At 42.2% G+C, this 26217-nt stretch overlaps 1 protein-coding gene across 8 annotated transcripts in view; it reads left to right on the top strand.

The window, feature by feature from the left end:
- The window catches only part of CORIN (corin, serine peptidase), a 306982-nt gene that overhangs the window by 159022 nt on the left and 121743 nt on the right, over window positions 1–26217 (top strand). For all 8 annotated transcript variants that reach the window (XM_054029070.1, XM_054029074.1, XM_054029073.1 and 5 more), the window contains exon 6: window positions 11110–11223. In XM_054029070.1, coding sequence (XP_053885045.1) covers window positions 11110–11223 — 114 coding nt within the window. The remainder of the gene's footprint in view (window positions 1–11109; window positions 11224–26217) is intronic.

Below are 26217 nucleotides of genomic sequence, written 5' to 3'. Positions count from 1 at the left end.
AGACTAGGAAGGCATCCAGTCTGTGATAGAAGCTTATGGAAACATCTGAGGGTGAGGTTTTATCTGTATTCAATTTTCTTACTGTATTAGGTGTAGACTTGCTTGTTTTATTTTATTTTGCTTGGTAATTCACTTTGTTCTGTCTGTTATTACTTGGAACCACTTAAATACTACTTTTTATATTTAATAAAATCACTTTTTACTTATTAATTAACCCAGAGTATGTATTAATACCTGTCGGGGGGACGGGACAGCTGTTCATATCTCTCTATCAGTGTTATAGAGGGTAAACAATTTATGAGTTTATCCTGTATAAGCTTTATACAGGGTAAAACAGATTTATTTGGGGTTTGGACTCCATTGGGAACTGTGCATCTGAGTGTTGGAGACAGGAACATTTCTTAAGCTGTTTTCAGTTAAGCCTGCAGCTTTTGAGGGACGTAGTTCAGACCTGGGTCTGGGTTTGCAGCAGGCAAGCGTGTCTGGCTCAAACCAGGCAGGGCACTGAAGTACTAAGCTGGCAGGGAAAACAGACTCAGAGGTAGCCACAGCACATCAGCTGGTAATCCCAAAGGGGGTTTCTGTGATCCAACCCTTCACAAACACTGATAAGCAGCAATATAATAAGACTGGAGAAATGTGACCCAGTGCTGGTGATGTACAATAAAACCATTCTGAGGTGAGTGGGCTAATGCAGACTGTTGATAAGAAGCCCATGAAACAACAGATATTATTGCTTGGTATTGACACACAGTACCACCCATTGCTGGGCAACAGGCCATTGCAAGCCTTGGATTTCTTCACAGTAAAAGACCAGAATATCTTCAACATGAAAGAAGAGGGAAAACCATCACCATGGGCTCTGTCTAGAATAACAGAATATAAGGACATTTTTCAAGGAGATGGCCAGCTAGAGAGGAAGCTGAAGTTAGAAATAGACCCCTGTATGCAGCTCATGAGACTATTGAAACACAGAGTTTCATGTGCTCTGGTGAAGCCACTGAAGAAAGAACTGGCAAGCCTGTAAAGAAGAGGCATCATTCTACTCGCTGAAACTAGCACTTAGTAGATCAGCTGTCAAGTAGCAGTGAGAACACTTTCAGGTAAACTGAGAATCTGCACTGACCCGAAACCACTGAACAGAGCATTGAAAAGAAATCACCCCAAACCCCTTACCAATGGCTGAGGATGTACTGCTCAATTTATCCAGGGCAGAAATGTTCACTTTTTGTGATGTCAAGAATGGGTTCTGGCATATTGAGCTAGATGAGCCATCCAGCTGCCTGACACCTTTTGCCGTACTTTTTGGCAGATCGCTCTGGGGGCAGATGCCTAAATGCATCCGCCTGGCCCCAGTGTAAACCAAACTAGGCACCAGAGGGATTCCCGTGCATCAAGATTATAGCTGATGACCTTCTTATTGGAAGAGGAAGAGATGACAAGGGAGACAATCCAGGAACATGGTACCAAACTGTGACCACCCCTAAATAAGTGCTGGGAGCAGAATATTAGGCTGAATGCAGATGAGTTGGACCTCAAGAGAACTGAAGTTCCATTCATCAGATACCTACTGACTTCTGAGGGACTCCAGATGAATCCTGAGTTACAGAATCATTAAGAAAATATGAAGACCAAAGGATGTGAAAGGAGTCCAGCGATTTATAAGGATGACCACCTGTCTTTCTGGATTCTGTGCACACAGAAACCTATGAACCCTTGAGACCATTAACACACAATGAGTAGTCAGACCCCAAAATAGGCATTTTAAAGAGAAAATAAAATCATAGGTAAGGCACCAGTACTACAGCACTGTGTAGCAGCTAGAGCTACAGCGTGATGCCTCAGAAAGAGGTCTAGGAGTAGCACTGATACAAAGCCAGCTGACTATAGCATTTGCTAGTAGAGCAATGACAGACACAGAAAGGGGTTATGCTCAGATAGAAAAGGAGCTACTGTCTGGGCTCTTTGGCATGGAACAATTCCATCAGTTCACCTTTGGGCACAAGGTGGACATGCAGTCGGCTCACAAGCCATCAGAAAGCATCACAAAGTCGTCACTTCTGAGTGTACCCAAGTGGCCACAATGCATGTTATTGAGACTCCAGCACTAGGATTTGAGGATAAGGTACTACACAGGGAAGTCATTACTGGTGACAATTATACTGAGCAGGGCAGACCTTCCATAGTACCATAAAGATGGCTCTTTGGAACAGGAGAAGTCTGTCAACAGGCTACCATCCCTCTGATGGGAGGCTCCTGGCAATTCAACAAAGTGCTGAGCTGGTTGGGATACTACAAGCAATACAACAGTTCATACTCTAGAGTTGTCCAGATCACAAGCAGCTGTGCCCCAGAAGATTGACCCTTATTACCACGTGAGGGATGAACTTTGTATGCAAGACAGTATTTGTTTAAAGAGGACCGAGCAGTAATCCCAGTAGATTTAAAAGCTGGCATTAGAAGATAGATACATGCTTCACATCTGAGGACAGACAGATGCCTGAGATGAGCCAGGGATAGTATCTGCTGGGCAGGCATGGATGCTGAATTGACAGCATGCATGAAGCAGCACATGATGTACAAAGAGTATAGTGATGGATAACAGAAGGAGACTCTACAGCCTCATGAAATCCCAGCCTGACCCTTAGAAAAGACTTGCTTACTTATAATGGCAGAAACTACATGGTCACAGTAGATTACTATTCCAATTTCTAGGATGTGGACTATCTGGAGGATACCTAGGCAAGAACTCTGATCAGGAAACAGAAGATGCATTTTGCAAGGTATGGCTTAGCTGACATGGTATGCTCAGACAATGGAATACAGTACACTGAAGCAGAATTCAAGTGATTCAGCACCAAATGGGAATTTGAGTACAAGGTGTCTTCTTCTGAATATCCATAAAGCAATGGGAAGGCAGAGCTGGCAATATTCTGTCTTCCAACAGTGGCTAATGCCAGATACTTCAAAGAGAATGAACAGAACAGGCAATCATTGAGTGATCCATCCCCTGTTGTCCTGTCCCAGTTTCTGTAAGGGAAGCATGGATCAGCATTCACATTGTACTGCCTATTGGTACCCAGCCCGGGCCGGGGAAGCTAATGATCCAATCAGCAGACCAAATTCGGTGATGAATCCTTGTCACATGCCACCTGAGGCATGTTGCATATACACTAAGATGAAGTTTCTGGCAATCAGAGGCTAGGGACACCCAGACCATGAGGTTGCATCCCTCACCATCTTGGCTAATAGCCATTGATGAACTTATCCTCCATGAACTTATCTAATTTATTTTTGAGCCTTGTTATACTTTTGGCCTTCACAACATCCCCTGGCAATGAGTTCCACAGGTTGACTGTGTGTTGTGTGAAGAAGTACTTCCTTTTGTTTGTTTTAAATCTGCTGCTTATTAATTTCATTGGGTGACTCCTGGTTCTCGTGTTATATGAAGGAGTAAATAACTCTTCCTTATTCATTTTCTCCACACCATTTCTGATTTTATAGACCTCTATCATATCCCCCCCCCCCCAACCCTGTAGTTGTCTCTTTTCTAAGCTAAAAAGTCCATTCTTTTTAATCTTTCCTCATATGGAAGCTGTTCCATACCCTTAAATCATTTTTGTTGCCGTTCTCTGTACTTTTTCGAATTCTAATATATCCCTTTTTTTTTTTTGAGATGGGGTGACCAGAACTGCATACAGTATTCAAGGTCTGGGCATACCATGAATTTATGCAGTGGCATTATGATATTTTCTGTTTTATTATCTATCCCTTTCCTAATGGTTCCTAACATTCTGTTAGCTTTTTTACTGCTGCTGCACATTGAGTGGATATTTTCAGAGAATTATCCACAGTGACTCCAAGATCTCTTTCTTGAGGGGTAACGGGTAATTGAGATCCCATCTTTTTGTATGTATAGTTGGGATATGATAACAGTTTACAAATATTTGAAGCATGAAGGAATGAGAAAAATTATGTATTTAGTGTGGCACATTGGGTTATAATGAGGAGTAATAGGTTGATGTTAAGAAAGAGAAAACTTAGACTAAATATCAGGGGAAACATCCTGACAGTGAGATAATGTATAAAACTGTGGAATAATATCTCAAAGGAAGAGGTGGAACCTCCATCATTTGAGACATTTAAAGTTAATCTGGATAAAACATTAGAAGTACAGTGCAAGGAACAAAAACCTCCCCATACTCCAACTTTCAGACAAGTATGTGTTTGCAGTGAGAAGGGTGAGAGACTGGGGAATCCATTCATTTTTTTAAAAAAATTAAGATTTTTCTCAACCAAAACCAAGCAAGGAAGCAGAATTTAGTAAACCTGTATAAAGTTTTACTTTCCTGAAAAAGTTTATACTTGGATCCCAAAAAGTATACTGATGAGTTTATCGTTAGGGTAACAGTGTACAGTTTATGTAATTTGAAGGTTCGTGTCTGAGGACTCCATGAGGGGGTCTGGACTTCTCAAGGGGATCTAAGAGTATGCTCCCCCAGAAATATTTAAAAAATATCTGCAGTTCTGTGCAATATGGTTTTCCAAAATCAAAAGTGTCTGCTCTTCAGAAGCATTTTCATAGCTCTTGCATCTGACAGCAATGCTGAAGAAGGATCGAATGAGCAGGTGAACTCCATCAGAAGCAGGGAAATTGCCAAAACCTTTCCTTCAGTTTGGGGGTAAAATTTTACCAAGGGACTTCCATGAACGCCCTTTACACTGCCACTGATTCCCTATGTGGCCTGGGCAAGTCATTTTACCTCTGTGCCTTAGTTTCCCCATATGTAAAATAACACTATGCTTTTGTAAAGCACTATCTTTTTGTAAAGTGCTTTGAGATGTTTAAGTGAAAAATGTTTGTGACCTTTATATCAGGGATGAAATAACAAAAGTTATTAAACAGAAGATTAACAATTGTTTAATTGCCAACTGTCATGCTAAAATTTCCTTATGGTTGGGACAATAACAAATTGTTTTATAATTGTTTGTATGTGCTAAGCATGAACATTTCTGCAGAAACCAAATTAATCTTCTATTGGAGGTTCCAAGAATCCTCTCCCTACTTTAGAAAATTCAAGTTATGTTTAGTGCCTCTGATTGCAAGATAGATGTCTGCCACACAATTTTTAGATCAAGTTTATGTATGCTTAAGTTTTAAATGTGATTTTGTTGTTGTTTAACAGGAAACTGTAAATAATGAAGGCCAAAAGTGCTTTGTTTTTCAGTGAATTTAAGAACTCTTCTGACAGGAGCCTAATTTGGGGTATCGTAAATCATTTCCTCCAGTTTAGTGCATATATTAGAGTCTTTCAGTTCTTGAATAAAGTTGTTGAAAAATGACAGTTGGCAACATGATCAAATAAAAAGAAATCTGGCCCTCATAATTCATAGCTAGGGCCCTACCAAATTCATGGTCCATTTTGGTCAATGTCATGGTCATAGGATTTTAAAAACAGTAAATTTCATTATTTCAGATATTTAAATCTGAAATTTCACAGTGTTGTAACTGATGGGGTCCTTACCCAACTCTGAAGGCAGCAGCACAGAAGAAAAGGTGGCATGGTATGGTATTGCCACCCTTACTTCTACTCTGCTGCTGATGGGGCACTGCCTTCAGATTTGGGCACCTGGCCAGCAGCTGCTGTTCTCTGGCCACCCAGCTCTGAAGGCAGCGCAGAAGTAAGGGTGGCAATACTGCGACTCCCCTACAATAACCTTGCAGCCCCCCCACCCATAACCCTCTTTTGGGTAGGAATCCCCATTGTGAGAAACACTGGTCTTCCCATGAAATTTGTATAGTATAGGGTAAAAGCACACAAAAGACCAGATTTCATGGGGGGAGACCAGATTTCACGGTCCGTGAATTTGGTAGGGCCCTATTCATAGCAATTGTCTTTTAAGTACTACACATCAGTCAAGCAAGAGGGGTTAAATCATAAGTCTCTTCTCCTTTAAATATGTAAATATGAAAATACACAGCAGCATTGCTGGGCTAACTGTTATGGATGAAACATTGTGGAAAACAACATTTTGATTACATATGTTTCCAGATAAAATTTTCCCTCCCCTCTTTTGCTAATGTAATGTATAACACAGACCCTAAGAACTGAATATAACTCTGACTAGATAGAATAGCAAAGAGCTGGGTAAATATTACGTACCCCTGCCCCCAATACTTCAAAAAGTATTCATAAACATTTAAATAAATGAAAATGATGAACTCCCTCTGCATGTATTTGAATTGCCACTTTTTCCATAAAGAATCATGCAAATGAAATTTTGTCTGCAAAAATTTGCAGAAAGAGAAGGGTACCTATAGTGGATTAAGTGGGACTTATAGGCTTTAGGTCTGAGTGTGCACCATTGAAATCAATGGACGTTTTGCCTATAACGTGCCTAAAATACAGATTACTCAGCTGTTTCTCCGTTTCCTATAGATAACCTGTACATCTGCTGTTTATGGGGCTATCAGAGGTCTTGGCCTGAGGCACACACTTTAGTTACCTGCACCCTGAAATGTTCTGGTCTAACTAAAGTATTTAGGTTTAATATAGGAGTACTTTGGTAAATGTAATGATTATGATATACAGATCAGACTAGATGATCTCATGGTCCCTTCTGAGTTCAAGCTCTATGAAATATAAAACTCTATTTAAACAAAACAAAAATCTGAAGCAAACTTACCATAACAAATGTGAACTGTTAGTGATTTACAGGACTTTAAGTGGTGTGTTAGCATTGTTCTGGCACTCTGCAAAGGTGAATTTCACTCAGGGAAACTCAGGATGTTACTAAAGTTTGTAACATTAATTTTTCCCCCCTCTGAATTACTTTATTTGACTTTGCATAAAACACACACAATGTAAACATTTATTATTACTTTATAAAGAATTAAAAATATATTTTAAAAAACTGTAATGAAAATTTTTCAACACAGTTTTTATTAGCTGCACTTCTTAGCTGTGCAATTGTAAAATATATTTTGCTACCTTTGCTCAAGCATAAGGTTCAAAAGGTGGAAAATGCAGCATTACATTCATTCCTTGTTTTACCATAGCTGGCTCTGTAGAGTGGTCTGCAGCCACTGAAGAGAAACACACAAGAAACTTTATTTAAAAGTACAGAAAATATTAATTTGACTTTAGAAAAATGCAGCTATTGAGAATTTTAAAGCAGGAACAGAGACAGCCACATGCTGTCCTTAATCTGCACAATCTTATCGTGAGATGGTAGAAGGAAGAAATGCTGTAACTGCTGATACTGAACATGCCCATATGTCTTTCCTCCTTCATTTTACAGAAGAAATTTGAACAGTATTGCCTCCACAAGCATTCAAAAAAGTTCAGGCCTTCCAAAAAAAAAATCATTATTGGTTGAAAAGAATAAAAATTTAAATAAATGTTTGGTTCTTTTTATTTGCTCTCTAATTTTTGAATCTTTAGGTTACACTATGCCCAAATTTTCAAGCAACCATAGGGCTAGAAGATTTGTTTTGTTTTACGTGAAAGTTGAGATTCTCACATAATCATTTGACTCACAGTTTAGACTGTAAGAAAAGCCTCAAATATTATGAGACTCATGAAAAAATTGCCAGAGTTGTCAGCTTAAGGGCTTAAATCTTCTCCCATTATTTATATTATTTTAATCTTATCATCTTTTTATTTACCTCCTTCATTTTCTGTTTTTTTCCCCCCTGTACATAACCCTCCAGAATTCCCCCCCCCCCATTCATGTTCTCCTTCTCCCAAACTCACATTAAAAAAAAATAGTTAAGGACATGCACTCTTCAGTCCTCATGCTCCATTGAGAAGGCACATAAGGGCGAGATGTGCCTGCCATTATTCAGTTCCTCTCACCACTTCCCAGTTTAGGGACAGAGCCTCACTGTCCAAAAGACTGTTAGCCTTTCATCTGTACTTCATAGCTAATTGTTTTTTTTTTACAGTTCAATTTAGTTTATCATTTTACTAATTTATTCATCCCGTTGCCTGTTGCAACCTTTAGTTGTTAGCATTTTTACTTGTCACTGGGAATGGTGTCATCCAGTTCTCCTGAGTTCAAATGCTCCCACTCCTGCAAGGGAACTATTCCAGCTTCATGCGGACACTCAAAATGTCTCTATTGCTCCAGGAGAATTGCACATTCCCAGTAAATGTGCCATTTGTAATTCCTTCAGCTCCTGGGCTAGGAAAGACAGGGAGGCCCACCTTCAGGTCTTCCTAATGACTAAATCCATGAGACCCATTTCTGAACTGGGCTCATTGGACCTTCACAATCCAAGAACATGAGCACAGGCTCATTGCCTTCAAGGGCCCCGGATCAAACGATGATGAGAACATCGTCCTCAGACAGACCACAAGCATCTAGAAGTTCCAAAGGTAGATCACCTACCAGGGCTTTCTCTAAAAGGAAAACCACCCCACAGTAGTGAACATCATGTGAGACTTCACAGCCCAGCCCAGTTCCCACCAAATCTCGGTCTCAGGCTAATTCTGACTGTATGGCACCAAAACGCCTGGCACTGAAATCTGGGACTTCGGGAAATGGTTTGGCATTGACCCCAGCACCGTCTGTCTCACTGGCCCTGGCACTGACTCTCTCAGCACCTGAATCAGGTTGATTGGGGTAGTGCACCATCATCATGACAAAGATTGTGATACTACCCTGAGAAAACTTGGTTTCAGCTCACCTATACAACCCCACACAGCATTCTTCAGGTGATCTGTACTGATGGACCTGCACAGATGGCACATCTGGAGCCACAGTCCCCTTTTCTGTCAACTTTAGCACTACAGTCAGCTCTGACTTTATCCACTAGGATGGCTTCATCAGCCCAAAGGCCAAAGCACCACCCGGATCTGGGTTATACATTCTCTTCAGCTTTATCTTCAGACTCAGAGGGTGAGAAAGATTGATACCAGCAGCATCTTCACTCACCCAGATTCTCACCACAGCCCTCAACATCTTATAGAGAGTCCAGAAATTTCTTACAAGAGAGATACTGGGACCCACAGAACCTGCGTTCATGATTCCCTACACCCTGACCACCAGGCTCTTACCCACCAATTCCCATGTTGCCCTGTTGGGGACTCTAGTTGGCTCAGACCAATCTTGGTGTGAGTGAGCAACTATATCGCCAGAAGACTATCTGCTCCATGGCACTGCACACAAAGAAATCCTAACAGTGCCCCTCCCCCCATATCCTCCCCTGGGTTCCAGTATAGCCACAAGCAAAAGAGGAAGGAATGGAAGAACAGGCACCAGGAGAAGACCTTCCGGCATTGGTAATCCTTTCCTCTTTGTCCCAGATGAGGCTGCTGTAATGCCACCATTGGACTCAGAAATGTCTGACTACAAGGCTATCTAAAACCTATTAAAAAGGATGGCCTAGGACCTCCAAATCCCTGTTGAGGAAGTAAAGCAGTAGACATGTAAGTTGGTGGATATACGTCAGTGTTCCTCTGCAGGAAAGCTAGCCCTCCCTGTCAGTGAGCACCATGCCAGAACCCTGTGGCGGATGCCTGCTTTGGCACTGCCTATATCTTGCAATGCAAGTGCCTCCCCTATAGGTGCGGAGTTATTTTACATGCACCCCTTCCTGCCGTGTGGTCACAGTGGTGCAAGAAAAGACAATTCTGGTTCACAGGTCTATTGAACCTGTCAGTATCCCATCCCAGGACTTACCTCTGCTCCCAGACCTGCTGTCTCAGAACCAGAACCAATCCTACATCCAAATCTACTGTCCCTGCACCTCATAGATGGTGACTGGATGGATGTCATCAATGCAGCAGTCTTGCTCTTCTAATAAGTAGAAGACAAAAACTCACCTGGCAAAATGGATGAGATTCTCCCACTAGTGTCACCACAACTCATTGATTCCACATTACTCCTCGATCCTGCAGATTCTTCACTAGTTACTTGAGCTAAAAAGAAAGAATTTGTCTCTCAGCTCTGTCAAGTATCACTTGGTAACCATCTCAGTTTACGACCCACTGGCAGAGAATCACACAGTCTTCTCATTTGATAGTGATTAGGTTTCCAAAAGACCTAATTCAAGTGTTCCTGCCTGTCAGGGAACCAGTTCCCCCATGGGATTTAAACCTAGTAGTCGCAGGTAGTAATAGCTGGCAGGGTAGCAATAGGTGGGAACATTTGCTACACCTTTTCTAAAGATGTAGGAAGAACTGCTGCTCACTAGTCTCTCAATGTCCTCTGGATGCATAATGCACTGCTTCCACTTTTCCAGTGCAGATCTGCATCTAGGTATGCCAAGAACATTGGCTCCTGATTGGGGCCTCTAGACATTACCGCAAAGTAAATAATAATTGTCAGTTTTGGGATAACTGCACCTGTGGCCCCCTCCTCTGTGGAATGCTTAAGGAATGCCTTTTCAGGTCAGAGGCCTCTAGCTGTCACCTCTCTTTGGGCTGGGACCCGCATCCCTGACCCTTCTCATCAGGAGTTAGGCTGTAGCTCCCCGGCAATTTGTTGAGTTTATCCTGGCAGGTGTGACTAATATCCAGCACCTGTGCTTTGCCTTCTCTCCAAGGGTTCTGATCAATATATGTCAGTGGTTATCAGTAACCAACCAAACAACAAGGAGTCCGGTGGCACCTTAAAGACTAACATTTATTTGGGCATAAGCTTTCATGGGTAAAAAACCTCACTTCACATCTAAAGAAGTGAGGTTTTTTACCTACGAAAGCTTATGCCCAAATAAATCTGTTAGTCTTTAAGGTGCCACCGGACTCCTTGTTGTGTTTGTGGATACAGACTAACACGGCTACCCCCGATACTAGTAACCAAACAGCTCTCTCAAAGAAGAGTATATATATTGAAGGACAGAAGCCTTACAGTGAAAATATATAACATAATAACAGGTCTAAATGCATCCTAAACATATCAGCAGTTGCCCATCTTCAATATGGATGCATCTGAATTCCACTTTTCCAGCCCATCTCTAATTAAGACTGATTAATCGTGAGTTTGTTGTTTGAATACACTTCTAATGGATGACACATGTTCAAAACAGATATTGCTTATAATGTTATTTTTTAAAATCTGAAAAGCTTATCCTGTGTTTTTTCCTTTCCCTTCCCTTCCCAGTGCTGTGCGGAGGAGATGAGAGCTTCTTATGTGCCAGTGGAATCTGCATCCCCGGGAAACTACAATGTAATGGTTACAATGACTGTGATGACTGGAGCGATGAGGCACATTGCAGTATGTTACTTTAAACCCTTATAGTGTTTGTCTAGACAGAATACTGAGTCCATTCAGGGGAGCCTAGAAACAAAAGTCAACTACTGTAACAGGATAAGAGCTTTGCGTAGCTTGTGCATATATTCACTTCTGGCCTCTCTTTCAGGTGCCTAAGAATATGTTTGCCTTTGCCCAACCTGACTACAGAATGTCTTTGTAGACCTTTTAAAGTTTATGTTTAGAAGCTTGATTTTATTGGCAGTTGAACAGCTAAGATTTCTCCAAGGACCTATGGCGGTTGGAAGTATTATAGCAGAGGGCTGTTGTTTTTTTAATTGATAAGTAACTTGCCATAAAGACCATTTTTGTAAAGAAATAACCAGGTTACGAGTTTTGAGTGTATACTGTTCTAGTACTTGGTTTTGATTCTACAGCAGATGCAAAATCATCTGCTTAGAAAGTTGTTTCTTCTCCAGCCCTGAATGTGGCTTTTATAAACAAATTTTACTATGAGGTGCCATGGAAAATGAGAATATATATGCCCATTAGGTTTCTTCATTTGTCATTTCCATTCTCCATTGTAGAATATATTTCAAAGCTCAAACACATCTGTTTTCTAAAACTAACCCCTATGTTCAGAGACTCTGAAAAAATGAACAGTAGACAAAACAGTGAAATAGGAAGAAAGAGGGACAGTTTTGGGGATAAGTAAATGGTGGGTGTATAGGGAAAATTATCAGAGAGTCAGATCAAAACTCTGGATCCAAATACTCCCAAACTTTGGATTAGATCTGGATTAGGATCTGAACTATGTAGCTTGGGCTCACTTTTGAAAGTCCCTTGCCTCTTATGGATTCCCAGAGGGAAACTATGTGTAACATACATAAAAGTGCCTAAGTGAGTTAGGATTCTGAGTCACATTGGAAGTCCATAAATTAATGGGACTTAAATTCACAAATAATTTAGCTGCTTTGGGAAATTTTTACACATAGTTTTTATCTGGGAATCTATTAGAAGCAAGTGATGGCTGCTATCTCCTATGGGTCTCAATAGAAGTGAGACTATAGGTTGCCACACCTGTCATGTTTTTACCCTCAGTATTGACTCCAGTTTAATTTAGAATAACATTTTCAAAAGTGCCTACATGATTTAGGAGCCTATATTCTATTGAAAGTCAATTGAAAGGTTGAGGGCATAGAAGTAATTTAACAGTTAAGCATTACAGGGATGTTGTAATTATTAAAAAACAAGCATTACAAACTCAGAAAATTCAGAATTAAGATTAAAGTGAAAAGAAATCCAAACATGTGAAGGAATGGAAATGCAGTTAAGGCAACCTTAACATTAACTTGCATAATGCTGTGCAATCAACATACAAATATGATTAGTGCATCAGTATTTCTAATGCTAGATTAAAATAAATTGATTTTTAAAGACACAGATTTTTTCTATTTTCTCCCTTCGTAGTGGCACACAAGGGAGAGTTAAGGTTATTTGGTTGCCTTAACTGTGCATTGTCTCCTATTCTGACATTGAGTACGCCTTCCCTGAGGGCAGCTTCGCTTTTACTCTTATTGGAATAAGTAGCTAAGAGCAGGCTGGGGGCTTGCTCTCATGGACAGCAATAACAGAGCGGCAGCCAGTTTGAAATGGAAGAACATTATATGTCAGCCCCTGCTGAATAAGAAACTTTCAATTATGAAGAATAACAGCAAAAAGTACTATTAATTCTAAAACAAATCTTCAGATATAGTTAATGTGTGGGATTTGAATGAGTTTTAGCTATGTGGGTAGGTTGAAGAGTCTGCATTGTTCTGATGCTGAGAGGCAAAAGCATGATCAGACACAGGGTGCTGTGGGATAGAAAGAGGTTGGGCACCAGGTAATTTTTAAAATAAAATTACCTAAAGAAAACAAACAATTATCAAACTTGATATTTGGGAGAACCAACAATTAATTACATGGAATAACTAATTAATTGCTTCTCATATGATGAATACAGGATAATCAAAAGATGGAATTATTGATTATGATTATTAATGAGACTGCACTCAAGGAGTAACCACTTACATTTTACAAAGAATTGTTTTCCCTATACACTAAAGGATGTCACCAAATAAATAATTGAATGTGACTTTGAAATAAAGAAACATTTATTTAAATATCCAAAATGAAAAAAGAAACCAATAAACAATTAAATCAACAGGGATAATGCAAATGGGATACACCAGATAAAAACAGGTAAATAAAAGACGTGATACAATGTAGCAATATTTAAAGCAATATGAAATTCTAACATATGAAGTACATTAAAACAAATAGCCATTGATAGACTTATCCTCTGTGAACTTATGAAGTTCTTTTTTGAACTCAGTTACACTTTTGGCCAGCACAACATCCCATGACAATGAGTTCCACAGGTTAATTGTGTGTGTGCACTGTGGATTTATATAGTAGCATTATGATATTTTCAGTCTTATTTTCTATCCATTTCCTAATAGTTTCTAACATTCTGTTAGCCTTTTTGACCACTGCTGTGCATTGAGCTGCTGCTAAAGTGTTCTTGAAACATAATAAAGTGTTTCAATCCCTGCTTTAAGTGTAAGACAGTAACTGGAACCAAGGCCAGTGCTTTCATAATAATGAAATGTGCTAGTTACCCCAAATATTTTGATGTGTTGTTGATCAGTTGAATTATTACATGATTGATGATCTGTCTAAGAAGATAACTGAGAGGAAAAGAAAATGTGCTTTTCTCTAACTTTCTGTGCTTTAAACTAGTTTGCATAAACTAACTTAGTACTGATGTTGATATGTGGCATTCCTGTATCTAGCAGAATCCAGAACAACACCTGGGAAACTTTTTACACTGGTGTAATTTAACAGTGTCCAAACTTTATTTGATCTTGAATAAGTTTGATCTGGAATGAAGTTTGTTTTAATGCTACAACTGTAAACCTTTGGAGAGAAAAAAGGGGATTTATGGAACAGCAGATGCAGACTTAACTACAGAATCTGTGATAAGGTTCTGGCTATGTTAAGTAATTTAACCAGTTGTTAAACTTCTGGCTCAACTCTGATCTCATTTACACTGGTGTAACTTCACTTCTATGGTACTGTTGTATGAAGATTAGTAGGTGGAAGCAAAGGCTTCTAGTAATGTAGGTGGAGAAACAAATTTGGATCCTGATCCTTCAAACAATTAAGCACTTGCATAACTTTGCTGACAAGAGTAATCCTGTTGAAGACAATGAGATCATTCATGTGAGCAAAGTTACCAACAGGCTTAATGGTTTGCAGTATCAGTGTCTTGGTAGTCTTTTCTAAACCTGTTCATTTATTCCTGGCCCAGGGGAGGAGTGTTTGTCCAGAGTGTTTTCTCTGGTGTGAACAGAATGAGGCTGTGGTGACAATGATGAATAACTTGCTGTGGAAGTAGCTTTCTCTTGGTTGTACACCGTGTTGATGTATAGTAGTTCACTTAAATTGATTTGATGTACTGTAATTAAATCAGTCCTCAGTGTGTCTAGACAGTGACACTACATAACTTCATAAAACTAAAAAAAAGATTTTTTTTCTTTGAAATGATGTAAAAGGCTGTCTGTAAACTAATTAACCAACAAACTCTATCCGGTTTCAGATCAGTAGACTTTAAAATGTAGTTAATTGTATCTTTTAAGGGCACTGGACTGATTTAGGGCACATCTATATTTGAGCTGGGATGTGTGGTTCCCAGCTCGCATACCCATGCTAGCTTTGTTTGAGCTAGCGCCTAAAAATAACAATGCTTCTACGGTGGCATGGGTGGCTGCTCAGGCTAGCTGCCCCAAATACAATCCTGCCTGGGACACTCCTGCCCACTGAGGACATGCTCGGTGTGCCTCTGTGGACACACTGCTATTTGCAGGTGCTATCTCAAACACAGCAGCATGGGTACGTCTACACAAGCTGGGAATCGCACCTGCTAGTACAAATGTAGACTTACCCTTAGGTTCAAAGGGCCAAACTCTGCTGTTGTAAACTGGCACAGCTGTAGTGAAGTAAAAATATGGGATTATGTAAAGACAGAATGGTTATTAAATTGAAGATGAAAAGAAATACTTTCAGGAATATGTTTTGTGATTTAAATGAAAACATTTTTGTTAGTCTGTTTTAGATTTAAGCATAAGAGCATTATGATTTCTCCAGCATGTGAGAGCTGGGGAGGTCAAATTGTTGATAAACAAGTATAGCAAAATACTTATTTTTAAACAATTATGTAATCACTTCATCTAGTTTTTTTTAAATGTTCAAAACAATCATTATTTTCTCCTAATGTTTTGTTAAATTAAATAATAATTCCAAATGGCTGAAGAAATAGGGAGCTACCCATCTTGCTTGTCTGCTAACTTGTGGCTACACCTGGATTTGCTCAGGTGGACTCCTGCAACTGCATACAGCACCATTGTTCTGCATGGGTGTAAGTGTCTGCTCAGGTGGACCGAGTTGCAGGATCTGGCCCCCTAGGGAGACAAATTCTGCTTTCCTTCCTTGCATGAAAAGTGTCATTGACTTCAAGAGGACTACTCATATGAAGAAAGTGAGTGGGATTTAGTCCATAGTCTGTAACGAAGAAAGGGCTTCTCAGCATTTGAATGCATGGGGAAGGCTAGTGATTTTCACAGTCAATATCTATTATTTATTATAGAACTCTTTATTAGTTCAAAGAATGTTTACAGATTTTCCATGCAAACTTTTCTAGTATGTAATAAAAGTTACCTTAAAACAACTAGGGAGTTCTTCAGCCTCTCCTGAATTAATCTACTGGTTAATACTTCCATTATTGTGGATTATGTCAGAACACAGAATGTCTTTCTGGGAAATACATTAGCAGTAAAATGGCAGCTCTCATTGAGATGTCTTTTGTTATTTGTATTGCAGTAACATCCAAAGGCCCCAATCAAGATACTTTTATTTTTTAAAATAATTTATAATGCAAATGCAGGCTCATGAAATAGAGGTTAAAAAAAGAATTACTGATACTAAAGAGATGAATCCCAGAGCATTTTAAGTGGCCTGCATCAATAAATTATCAGTATTAAATTGTACAGTACATTATCTTCCTTTCCTCTCCTCAGCTCCTTCTGATACACACTCCTCCTATCTCGCCTTTGATACACCAAATAAATTATTCAGGTAACATTTAGAGTCTAGATTTCAGAGTAGCAGCCGTGTTAGTCTGTATCTGCAAAAAGAACTGGAGTACTTGTGGCACCTTACAGACTAACTTCATGCATCTGATGAAGTAGGCTGTAGCCCACGAAAGCTTATGCTCAAATAAATTTGTTAGTCTCTAAGGTGCCACAAGTACTCCTGTTCTTTTTATTTAGAGTCTAGACAATGGCAGAATCCAATGAGCCCTTTGCAATGATCATTTCATGTTTTATGTGAGAGACTGTAGTTTCTTTATTTTCCAGGCAGATACTCTATATATACACACACACACACACACACACACACACACACACACACACACACACGATTAATATGGCAATTTTAATCATGAAATGTAAGAGACTTCTTTGAAGTTACTAAGTTTACAAGTATGGGGCAATTTCTGCACTGACTTACACACTGTGCAACCCTACTGACGTGGATGGATGTAACTGAAGGCAGAATTTGTCATACTGCATCTAAGATTCCTTGACCCCAATTTTACTAAACAAATCTGATGAAATTATGCAAACATATTTTAAAACAAATGACACAGAAGTTGCTGGAACCCCTACAATTATCTTTAAGGGGTGAGACGGAGAATTGACAGACAGAAGAGTGTGTATTGGAATAGTGAAATTGAAAGGACAGGTACGTTAATAGAGTTCAAAGGGCTGGTTAATCTGAAAGGTTGACCAGCCTTAACCAAACTGGTATGAAACTTAAAAAAGATTTGGGTTTAATGGAGATTGGGAACAGGACTGAAGTTCAACTAATACTTATTTTATGAAAACTGGCCTTGGCCCATCCCTAATGAAAATTAAATTCTACCAGTTACAAGTGGAGGTTATGAAGTGTGATTTATATAACGATGAGAATAAGTAGCTGTCTAATATATTATTGCCAGTACCTTAATGAAAATGTTAAGACATTTAGACTTGCATATTCACTCACTTCAGCCCTTGCAAAGACATCTGTGTGCCTTTGTTTAAATTACACTGTCTAAGTTTCAGAGTGCTGTTGTCAAGCTGTGCCATGCTCTAAATGTCATTTTTGTAGCTATGAAAGGATGAGTGTAAATATGTATTAGGGCATGAATGCAGATCAAACAGTTAACTTAGTCAGAAGAGGCACCATGGGGAAAAGACAGCTTTGTTTTGTTTACAATGAGGAATAATAAGAAATAGATACAGTCAGAGTTACATACCGATGGGAAAAGAGAGGCTTGCCAGGGTAGTTCATGCTGATACAGTTTCAAGACAAATAATGTTTTGAATTTTAAACCTAGCAGGGTGCTGTTCTGCTCATATGAAACATACACAGAAATCACATATTTTCATTTAGTTTTATGGTTTTGGAATTTGCCATTTCATTCCTTTTCTTTTTTTTATACACTGGTCTGAAAAATTCAAGACAGCGAGATTATTTTATTTCATTCTCTTACACACAGTGCTTGGCTTTAAGCCATAAGTTCAGATGTGAACTTCTGAAATAATGCAAAATTAGTAGAGAGAACAAATCTTTTTGTGGGGGTAGGAAGTGATTAATATCCATAGTCTAAAATTAAGGTTGTTAAGCCTGGGGAAGCTCTACAAATTTACCAAGCTCTCCCAAATTTGAGACCACTCCCTTAGTTCTGTTAACAGAAGTGCTAATACTAAAGCAGTCAGGCCAAGCCTGAAGACTGTCAAGCCCCATGTCTAAGGTTGGGAAGAGGAGACCTGCACCCTCTATGTGGTTGGTTACTGCTTAAAGGTTTAGGAGCTCATGTTAATGAACTCCCTACCCTTTCTTTTCCCCCAAACAGTGCCATGAGTATTTCCAACCCCCTCTCTCCATGCAAATAAGTGCAAAAGGGCTATAGTTATCTTCATGTGGCTCCTGTGTGCAAAGACAAAGGGTTTGGGGATGGATATTCATCTTCTAAAAAGAGTAATAACAGATGTTACCATATGATGTAACAATATGTGTGGGAGTGTAGTGGTTACTGGAGTTCTGGCCCTTTTCACTCCCTGATTACCAGGAATCAAAGTTTCTTTATCTTGGTGAACTTTCTCCTCTTCCCTTGGTTAGCAGATTTACTTTGGAGCTCTCTACCAGGAAGATGAGAAGTACATCAGGAGCAGGAAGCCTGCCAATCAGTGGGGCTATTGGATCAGTAAGGTGCTAAAGGAACTAACTCTGTTTTTGGAGAAGCTAAATGAATTCTTTGCATCGGTCTTCACTGCAGAGGATGTGAGGCAGATTCCCACACCTGAGCCATTCTTTTTTGGTGACAGAGCTGAGGAACTGTCCCATCAATAGAGGATGTTTTGGAACAAATTGATAATTAAACAGTAATAAATCAGCAGGACCAGATGGTATTCACTCAAGAGTTCTGAAGGAACTCAAATATGAAATTGCAGAACTACTACTGTGGTATGTAACGTATCACTTAAATCAGCCTCTGAACCAGATGACTGGTGGATAGCTAATGTAATGCTGATTTTTTTTTAATAGGCTCCAGAGGCAATCCTGGCAAATACAGGACAGTAAACCTAACTTCAGTACCCGGCAACTTGGTTAAAATATAGTAAAGAACAGAAATATCAGACATATAGATGAACACAATATGTTGGGAAAACGTCAACATGGCTTTCGTAAGGGGAAATCATGCCTCACTAATCTATTAAAATGCTTTGAGGGGGTCGACAAACTTGTGGACTAGGGTGGTCCAGTGGATATAATGTACTTGGACTTTCAGAAAGCCTTTGACAAGGTCCCTTGCCAAAGGCTCTTAAGCAAAGTAAACTGTCATGGGTTAAGAGGGAAGATCCTCTGATGGATCAGTAACTGGTTAAAAGACAGGAAACAAAGGGTAGGAATAAATAGTCAGTTTTCACAGTGGAGAAAGGTAAATAGTGGGGTCCCCGACTGATCTGTACTGGGACTAGTGCTGTTCAACATAGTCATAAATGATCTGGAAAAAGGGGTAAACAGTGAGGTGGCAAAGTTTTCTGACTATGCAAAATTATTCAAGATAGTTAATCCAAAGCTGATTGTGAAGAGTTACAAAGGAATCTCACAAAACTGGGTGCATGAGCAACAAAATGGTAGATGAACCTTATTGTTGATAAATGCAAAGTAATGCACATTGGAAAATATAATTCCAATTATACATACCAAATGATGGGTCTAAATGACTATTACCACTCAAGAAAGAGATTTTGGAGTCATTGTGGATAGTTCCCTGAAAATAATTCCTCAATGTGCAGTGGCAGTCAAACAAGCTAACAGAATGTTAGGAACCATTAGGAAAAGGGTAGATAATAAAACAGAAAATAGCATAATGACACTATCTAAATTCATGGTACGCCCACACTGAATACTGAATGCAGTTCTGGTCGTCCCACCTCAAAAAAGGTATGTTATAATTGGAAGAAGTACAGAAAAGGGCAACAAAAATGATTTGGGGTACAGAACAGCTTCCATACAAGGAGATTTTATAAAGACTGGAACTGTTCAGCGTAGAGCAGAGACGACTAAGGGTGGATATGATATAGCTCTATAAAATCATGAATGGCATAGAGAAAGTGAATAAAGAAGTATTATTTACCCCTTCACATAACACAAAAACGTGGGGTCACCCAATTAAATGAATAGGCAGTACATTTAAAACAAACATGAGGTACTTCCTCACACAATGCACAGTCAACCCGTGGAACTCTACCTGGCTATGTTCTGAAGGTCAAAAGTATAACGAGTCTCAAAAAAGAATTAGATAAGTTCATGTAGGATAGGTCCATCAATAGCTATTAGCCAAGATGGTGAGGAATGCAACCCCCCTGCTCTGAGTATCCCCAGTTTCTGACTGCCAGTAACTGGGACTGGACAACAGAGGATGGATCACTCAATGATTGCCTGTTCTGTTCATTCCCTCTGAAGCATCTGGCAATGGCCACTGTCAGAAGACAGGATACTGGGTTAGATGGGCCATTGATCTGACCCAGTATGGCTGTAATTACGTTTCTTATCTTCCTTGTTACATTGTTGCCCTTACTTCTGCACTGCCTTCAGAGCTGGGTGGCCAGAGAACAGTGTAACTGTATCCTTTCTATCAATGAATCAATCACTTATTGTAGCGGGGTGGACACCCGCTCCTGCCTGGAAGGGCTTGAAAGCAGCCATGGAGAGGGCTGCAACTCTAAAAGCTGCTAGGCTGATTGGGGAAGTAGCTGCAGCTTTTCACGCCTCAATCAGTGTCAGCTGGCCTGTATAAAAAGGCTGTGAGCCAGAGGCCAAGAAGCAGTCTTTCTCTGCGTTCAGAGAGAGAAAGGCCTGGCTGCAGGGAGATTAACCAGGTATCTGGAGTGGAACAGGGCTGGGGAAAGGCCAAGGGAGCTGGGGAGCTCTGGCCTAGGAAAGCCCCAGGCTGCAGGCCTAGTAAGGCCTATTAGGTACTGGGTTGCAGGAGGCAGTCCATGGGTAGGCAGAGGCAGCAGGTCCAAACCCCTTTGCCTGTGATGAGTGGCTTATATTGCAGTCTACCCCAGTGAACGGGGGCTAGATAGAGACTGGTGGTAGCCGTATACTGAGGCGAGGTGGGGATAGTGGGTGGGGGGTCCCCTGGGAGGGGGAGACCCAGAGCTGTGAGGGGTTACTGCCAGGGGGCAGCACCCCAGACAACAGGGCACCAGGTCCTGGGAGGGACACGGGGGCCAAGCGGTAGCGGGACACTGGCCTGCAGAGAGCGCTCCAACAGCTGGAGAGCTAATTCCTGGAGACGACCAGCAGGAGGCGCCGCAGGGGTGAGTCCCGCACCGCTACACTTATCTCTAAGTTACAGTTTGGCAGGTACTAGCATTGATTTACTACTGCCATCAGATATGACAAAACAAAACAATGTACCTGTTACGGTGTTGTTAATTATGCTACCCCAAAAAATTAATTGTGAATAATTTTATGTACTTTAGTGTCTCACACTGTAACAACGTGGAACAACACTGAATTAAGCAGGATAGTAAGTGTTTACACTGAACACAAGAGTACTGACTGGCAGTGTTCCCTCTAATTTTCCCACTAATATGGAGGTGATGTGTGACACATAACAAAATTCATGTATTGGGGGTGTGGCCGAGGGGTTCGGAGTGTGGGAGGGGGCTCAGGGCTGGGGCAGAGGGTTGGGGTGCAGGGGTGTGAGGGCTCCGGCTGGGGGTGTGGGCTCTGGGGTGGGGATGGGGATGAAGGGCTCAGGGCTGGTGCAGGGGGTTCGGTGCAGGGGGTGAGGGCTCCGGCTGAGAGTGTGGGTTCTGGGGTTGGGCCAGGGATGAGGGGTTTGGGGTGCAGGAGAGTGTTCTGGGGCTATGCCAGGGAGAGAGGACTCCCCCCAGCCCTCTCTCCCCACAACAGCACCTGGGCTGTGGGGGAGAGGTGCCTCTACCCACCGTGATAGCTCTGGGGCTGGGGCTGCAGGATAGGCACCCCTTCCCTGGCAGGGCTGGGCTGGGTTTGGGTCGGGGGGAGGAGCACCGCAGCAAGTCCACGATGGGGCTAGGTTTGGCCCATGGGAGGGCTGCCCCGGCCGAGGTAGGGGTGCCCTGGCTGCAGCTGGTTTGGGCCAGGGTAGGGGCACCCCAGTTGGTCCAGGCACCCTGGTCGTGGCAGACTTGGGACCGGGGGAAGGGTGCCCCAGCAGGTCCCCGGGCAGGTTCCCTGAGTGGCACTAGGAATGCTGCTGTGCAGCCATGCAGCTTACAGGGAACTTAGTTTACTGGGTCCTTTGTCCCATCTGCCACAGAATGGACAGTCATGGAAAGAAAGAGTAAACCCACTTGGGGATGTCTGTATTAGTAGATCATTTGGAGAGAAAATAGTGGACCAAATTCTGAGCTCACACCAGTGTAAACCAAGAGTTATGCCTTTGAAATCATTCTAGTAAGATCAGAATCAGGCCCACAAGTTCTTACAGTAAAAGACTTGGGGTCATATTTTCAAAACAGCTTACTCTTTGTTTAGCTGTGGCCCTTGAAAATCAAGAGTGATCCTGGGTGGTCTGGAAGTGAGGATGGGAGTAAGGATGAGCAGTCACAATTGCTATAATTTCTGAGCCCCAGAGAATAATACATGAGAACAATATTGGACAGTTCTATGCTGTGAAAATCATTGGATACAATGAGAAATTGATTTGCACATGCGGTTTCACAATAGGTTAAAATGATTTTCATAATGTAGCCCTAGCTCCCTCTGCTCTGGGTCTATAACACAAAGTCAGGCCGGACAGCTGCAAAAGGGTCTTGGAAGGCCGATATGTTAGCCCCAGAATGTTAAAGGCTCTTTTTCCTACACACTGAGAAGGGATTACCTCACGTCAATTAGGGACACCTGATTCCAATTAAGGGCTGCCTGAGGCCTTTAAAAAATCCTTCTCTGGGCAGAGAAGAGGGGAAGAGAGAGAGAGAAGCTGTTGCCAGACTAATGACAGCAAAGAAATAAGCCACTCCAGGATGAGAGGCTGTGCTCCTTCCTATAGGGGAAACAGCCAAACCTGAGTGCCTGCTAAGGGGAGGACTAACACCTCAGGGCAATCAACAGGACAACACCCTGCACCAGTGAGGGGGCAGTGAAAAGTACCCCCGCTGGGTTTTTTGTTTGTTTATGAGACTGTTTCCTTTTTGTTTGGTGGAGGATCACCCTAAAGGCCAACCCTCAGTCCTGAAATTAGGACTAAGGGAGCACAGGAGGGGGAAGGCAAACCCTGCCCTGGGAGGGGCTGCTTACCTCAGGTCAACCATTGCCAGAGGGGGAAGCGCTAAGTCTGGCGAGAGAAAGGAGGTGCCTTGCCACACGTGGTATTAGCAGTGGGATAGACTTCATGGCGAATCATCCCAGGGCAAGGTAAATCACTTCCACCCCCAAAATGGACGACATAGTGAGGGCACTGGTACAGGCCACGGCAGCAAAACAAAAGACTACCAAGGTCTAGATGGCTGCCCAATAGAAGTCGGTATGAATCAACTGCTGATGTGCCAGCAGTCCAGGATTGAGCCATCCTGAAGGAGGTCATGAACCAGCTGAAGGCCCTGACCATTCTGATGCATGGTCATGACGGGACACGGTCCCTAAGGGCAAGTAGTTACCTACAGAAGATGACATTGGAAGATGATGTGGAGGCATATCTTCTTGCCTTCGAGAGAATGGCCCAACGTGAGGTCTGGCCCCAAGACCAGTGGGCCAGCATCCTTGCCCCTTTCCTGTGTGGGGAGGCCCAGAAGGCCTACTATGACATGGCAATGGAAACAGCTACATTTACCCCCAGCTGAAGGCTGAGCTTCTGGGGAGGTCCGGGGTGACAACAGTTATAAGGGCTCAGAGGTTCCATGAGTGAAGGTGTCAGGATGGCAAAGCACTGAGGTCCCACCTGTTCGACCTGATCCATCTGATGAGGAAGTGGCTGTGCCCCAAGATCCACAACCTGGAGAAAATTATGGAAGTCATAGTCTTGGAAAGGTTCATGAGAGGACTACTGCCAAATCTATGAGGATGGGTCAGCCAAAATGACCCCTCCTCCTATGATGCATTAGTTGCCCTTGTAGAGAGACACTTAATGGCCAAAGAACTTTCTCAGACTACCGGGGAAGAGATGCGCTGGGTCAAGAGGCCAGTCCCCACTCCAAGGGCCTGTGCTTCCGAAGCACTAGGAGAACTATATTGGTGGGGTGGGGGGAGGAGGGAGAGAAGAGGCTGAAGAGTGGCCTGAAGCCGCAAAGGGACTTGGGGACCTGGGGAGAAAGGATCATGTGGTAAGGCCCACTGGCCCAAAGAATAGAGGGATACCTCGAGTAGGATATAGATGTTATGCTTGTGGGGAAATGGGGCATATGGTGGCCCAGTGCCCTAATGTGGAGGAGCCCATGCAGTGCAATCTGGGGTATCATGAAGATCTTTGTGGCTTGATAAACCTTGTGGGAGTCGCGATGGCCCCCCCATAGATATATACGGCCAGTTAGGATGAATGGCATACAGACGATTGAATTAGTGGACTCCAGAAGTGCTGTCATGCTGGTCTCAAGGAAACTCATGGGGCAGGACCAGTTGTCTCGGGCCAAATGCACTGGAATAACCTGTGTACATGGTGCTGTCAATTATTATCCAACCATCCCTGTACAAATTGAGGTCCAGGGGAATACCACAAGGGTGATGGTGGAGGTGGTCCCGAAATTCCCATATCCGGTCCTTATAGGATGAGACTTCTTAGGGTTTGGAAGCCTACTCCCCATAGAGGAGTCAGAGGAGAGTAGTGACCCTGGGATTAATACAATGGACCCAGTAGCTAGCCCTCTCCCAGTCTTCTGTGAATTAGCCCAGGACTTGTTCTCTACAACTGGGAAGCCTTGGAAGACTAGGCAAGAAAGGAGGGCAGACAAGAGGTTGGGAACCAGGATCTTGGCCCAGAACCAAAAGGCTGCACTCGTAGGGAAGAAATTGTGTCCAGTTGGCAGGGGGCGACGCAGAGTCGACAAGTTAGAAGCTGGACCCAATTCCATGGAGTCCAACCCTGAGAGAGAAACAGAAGTAGGTCCCCTTGAATTTAGGCATATTGGACCCTCATTTGAGAATTTTGGGAAGGATCATGCCAATGATCTGCTATACAATAATATTAGAAAACAGATAATTGAAGTGAATGGGGTCCCAGTGGAGGGGAAAACCGAAGTCCCAGGGCCACATTTCATGATAAAAAGGGACCTATTATATAGAGTAGTCTGACTGCAAGAGCAAGAGGTGGAGCAGCTCTTGGTACTTGAAGGCACCACAGGGCAGTGTTGGACCTAGCTCATAGTCATTTATTCGGAAGACATCTGGGGGTAGAAAAGACCCTTGATTGACTCTTATAGAGATTCTTTTGGCCAAGAGTTTATATGGAGGTACGATGATATTGCGCCTCCTGCCCAGAATTCCAATTGCATATCTCCCCACCACACTTGAGGGTCCCTTTAGTACCTCTGCCAATTATCAAAGTCCCATTCAAGAGGATAGCCATGGACCTGATAGGCCCACTGGAGAAGTCAGCCTGGGACCATCAGAGTGTGCTCGTTGTTCTGGACTACGCCACCTGATATCCAGAAGCCATACCCCTATGAAACACAATGTCCAAAGCGATAGCTAAGGAATTAACCAAAATTTTCTCTAGGGTGAGAGATCTTGATAGATCAAGGAACCCCCTTTGTGTGAAAGTTGAAGAAGGACTTGTGTGCAATGCTCCACGTATGGGGCCTAAGAATGTCAGTCTACCATCTACAGACCGATGGCTTCATTGAATGCTTTAATAGGACACTGAAGAACAGGATACAGAAAGTGGTGAGCCAGGATGGGAAAAATTGGGATATCTTACCACCTTACCTGATGTTTGCTATAAGGAAGGTTCCCCAGACTTCAACTGGGTTTTCCCCCTTTGAGCTGTCATCGCTAAGGAGGGCTTGGAAGAACAACCTAACAAGGGACGAAGCATCATTGAGCATGTGATGCAGATGAAGGACAGGATAGCCAAAGGTCCCCCATAATGTGGAAACACATGGAGAAGGCACAAGAGGCCCAATAGACCTATTAAAATTGCCGAGCGACAGCCCAGAAATTCCAGGCGGGAGATTGGGTAATGGTGCTGGAGCCCACAGCTGAGAGCAAGCTCCTGGCCTGATGGCAGGGGCCATATGAAGTAACAGAAGCCACTGGGGAAGTCAACTATAAGGTTCGACATCCTGATCACCGGAAGCTGGAACAGATCTACCATGTCAACCTATTGAAACCCTGGCAAGACATGGAAGCTCATTTGGTCATCCTAGAGACATC

This window comes from Malaclemys terrapin, chromosome 5 (genome assembly GCF_027887155.1).
Source record: "Malaclemys terrapin pileata isolate rMalTer1 chromosome 5, rMalTer1.hap1, whole genome shotgun sequence".
Taxonomy (NCBI): Eukaryota; Metazoa; Chordata; order Testudines; family Emydidae; genus Malaclemys; species Malaclemys terrapin.
The sequence above is the reverse complement of the archived record's forward strand: the minus strand, read 5'-3'. Positions and strand labels throughout refer to the sequence as shown.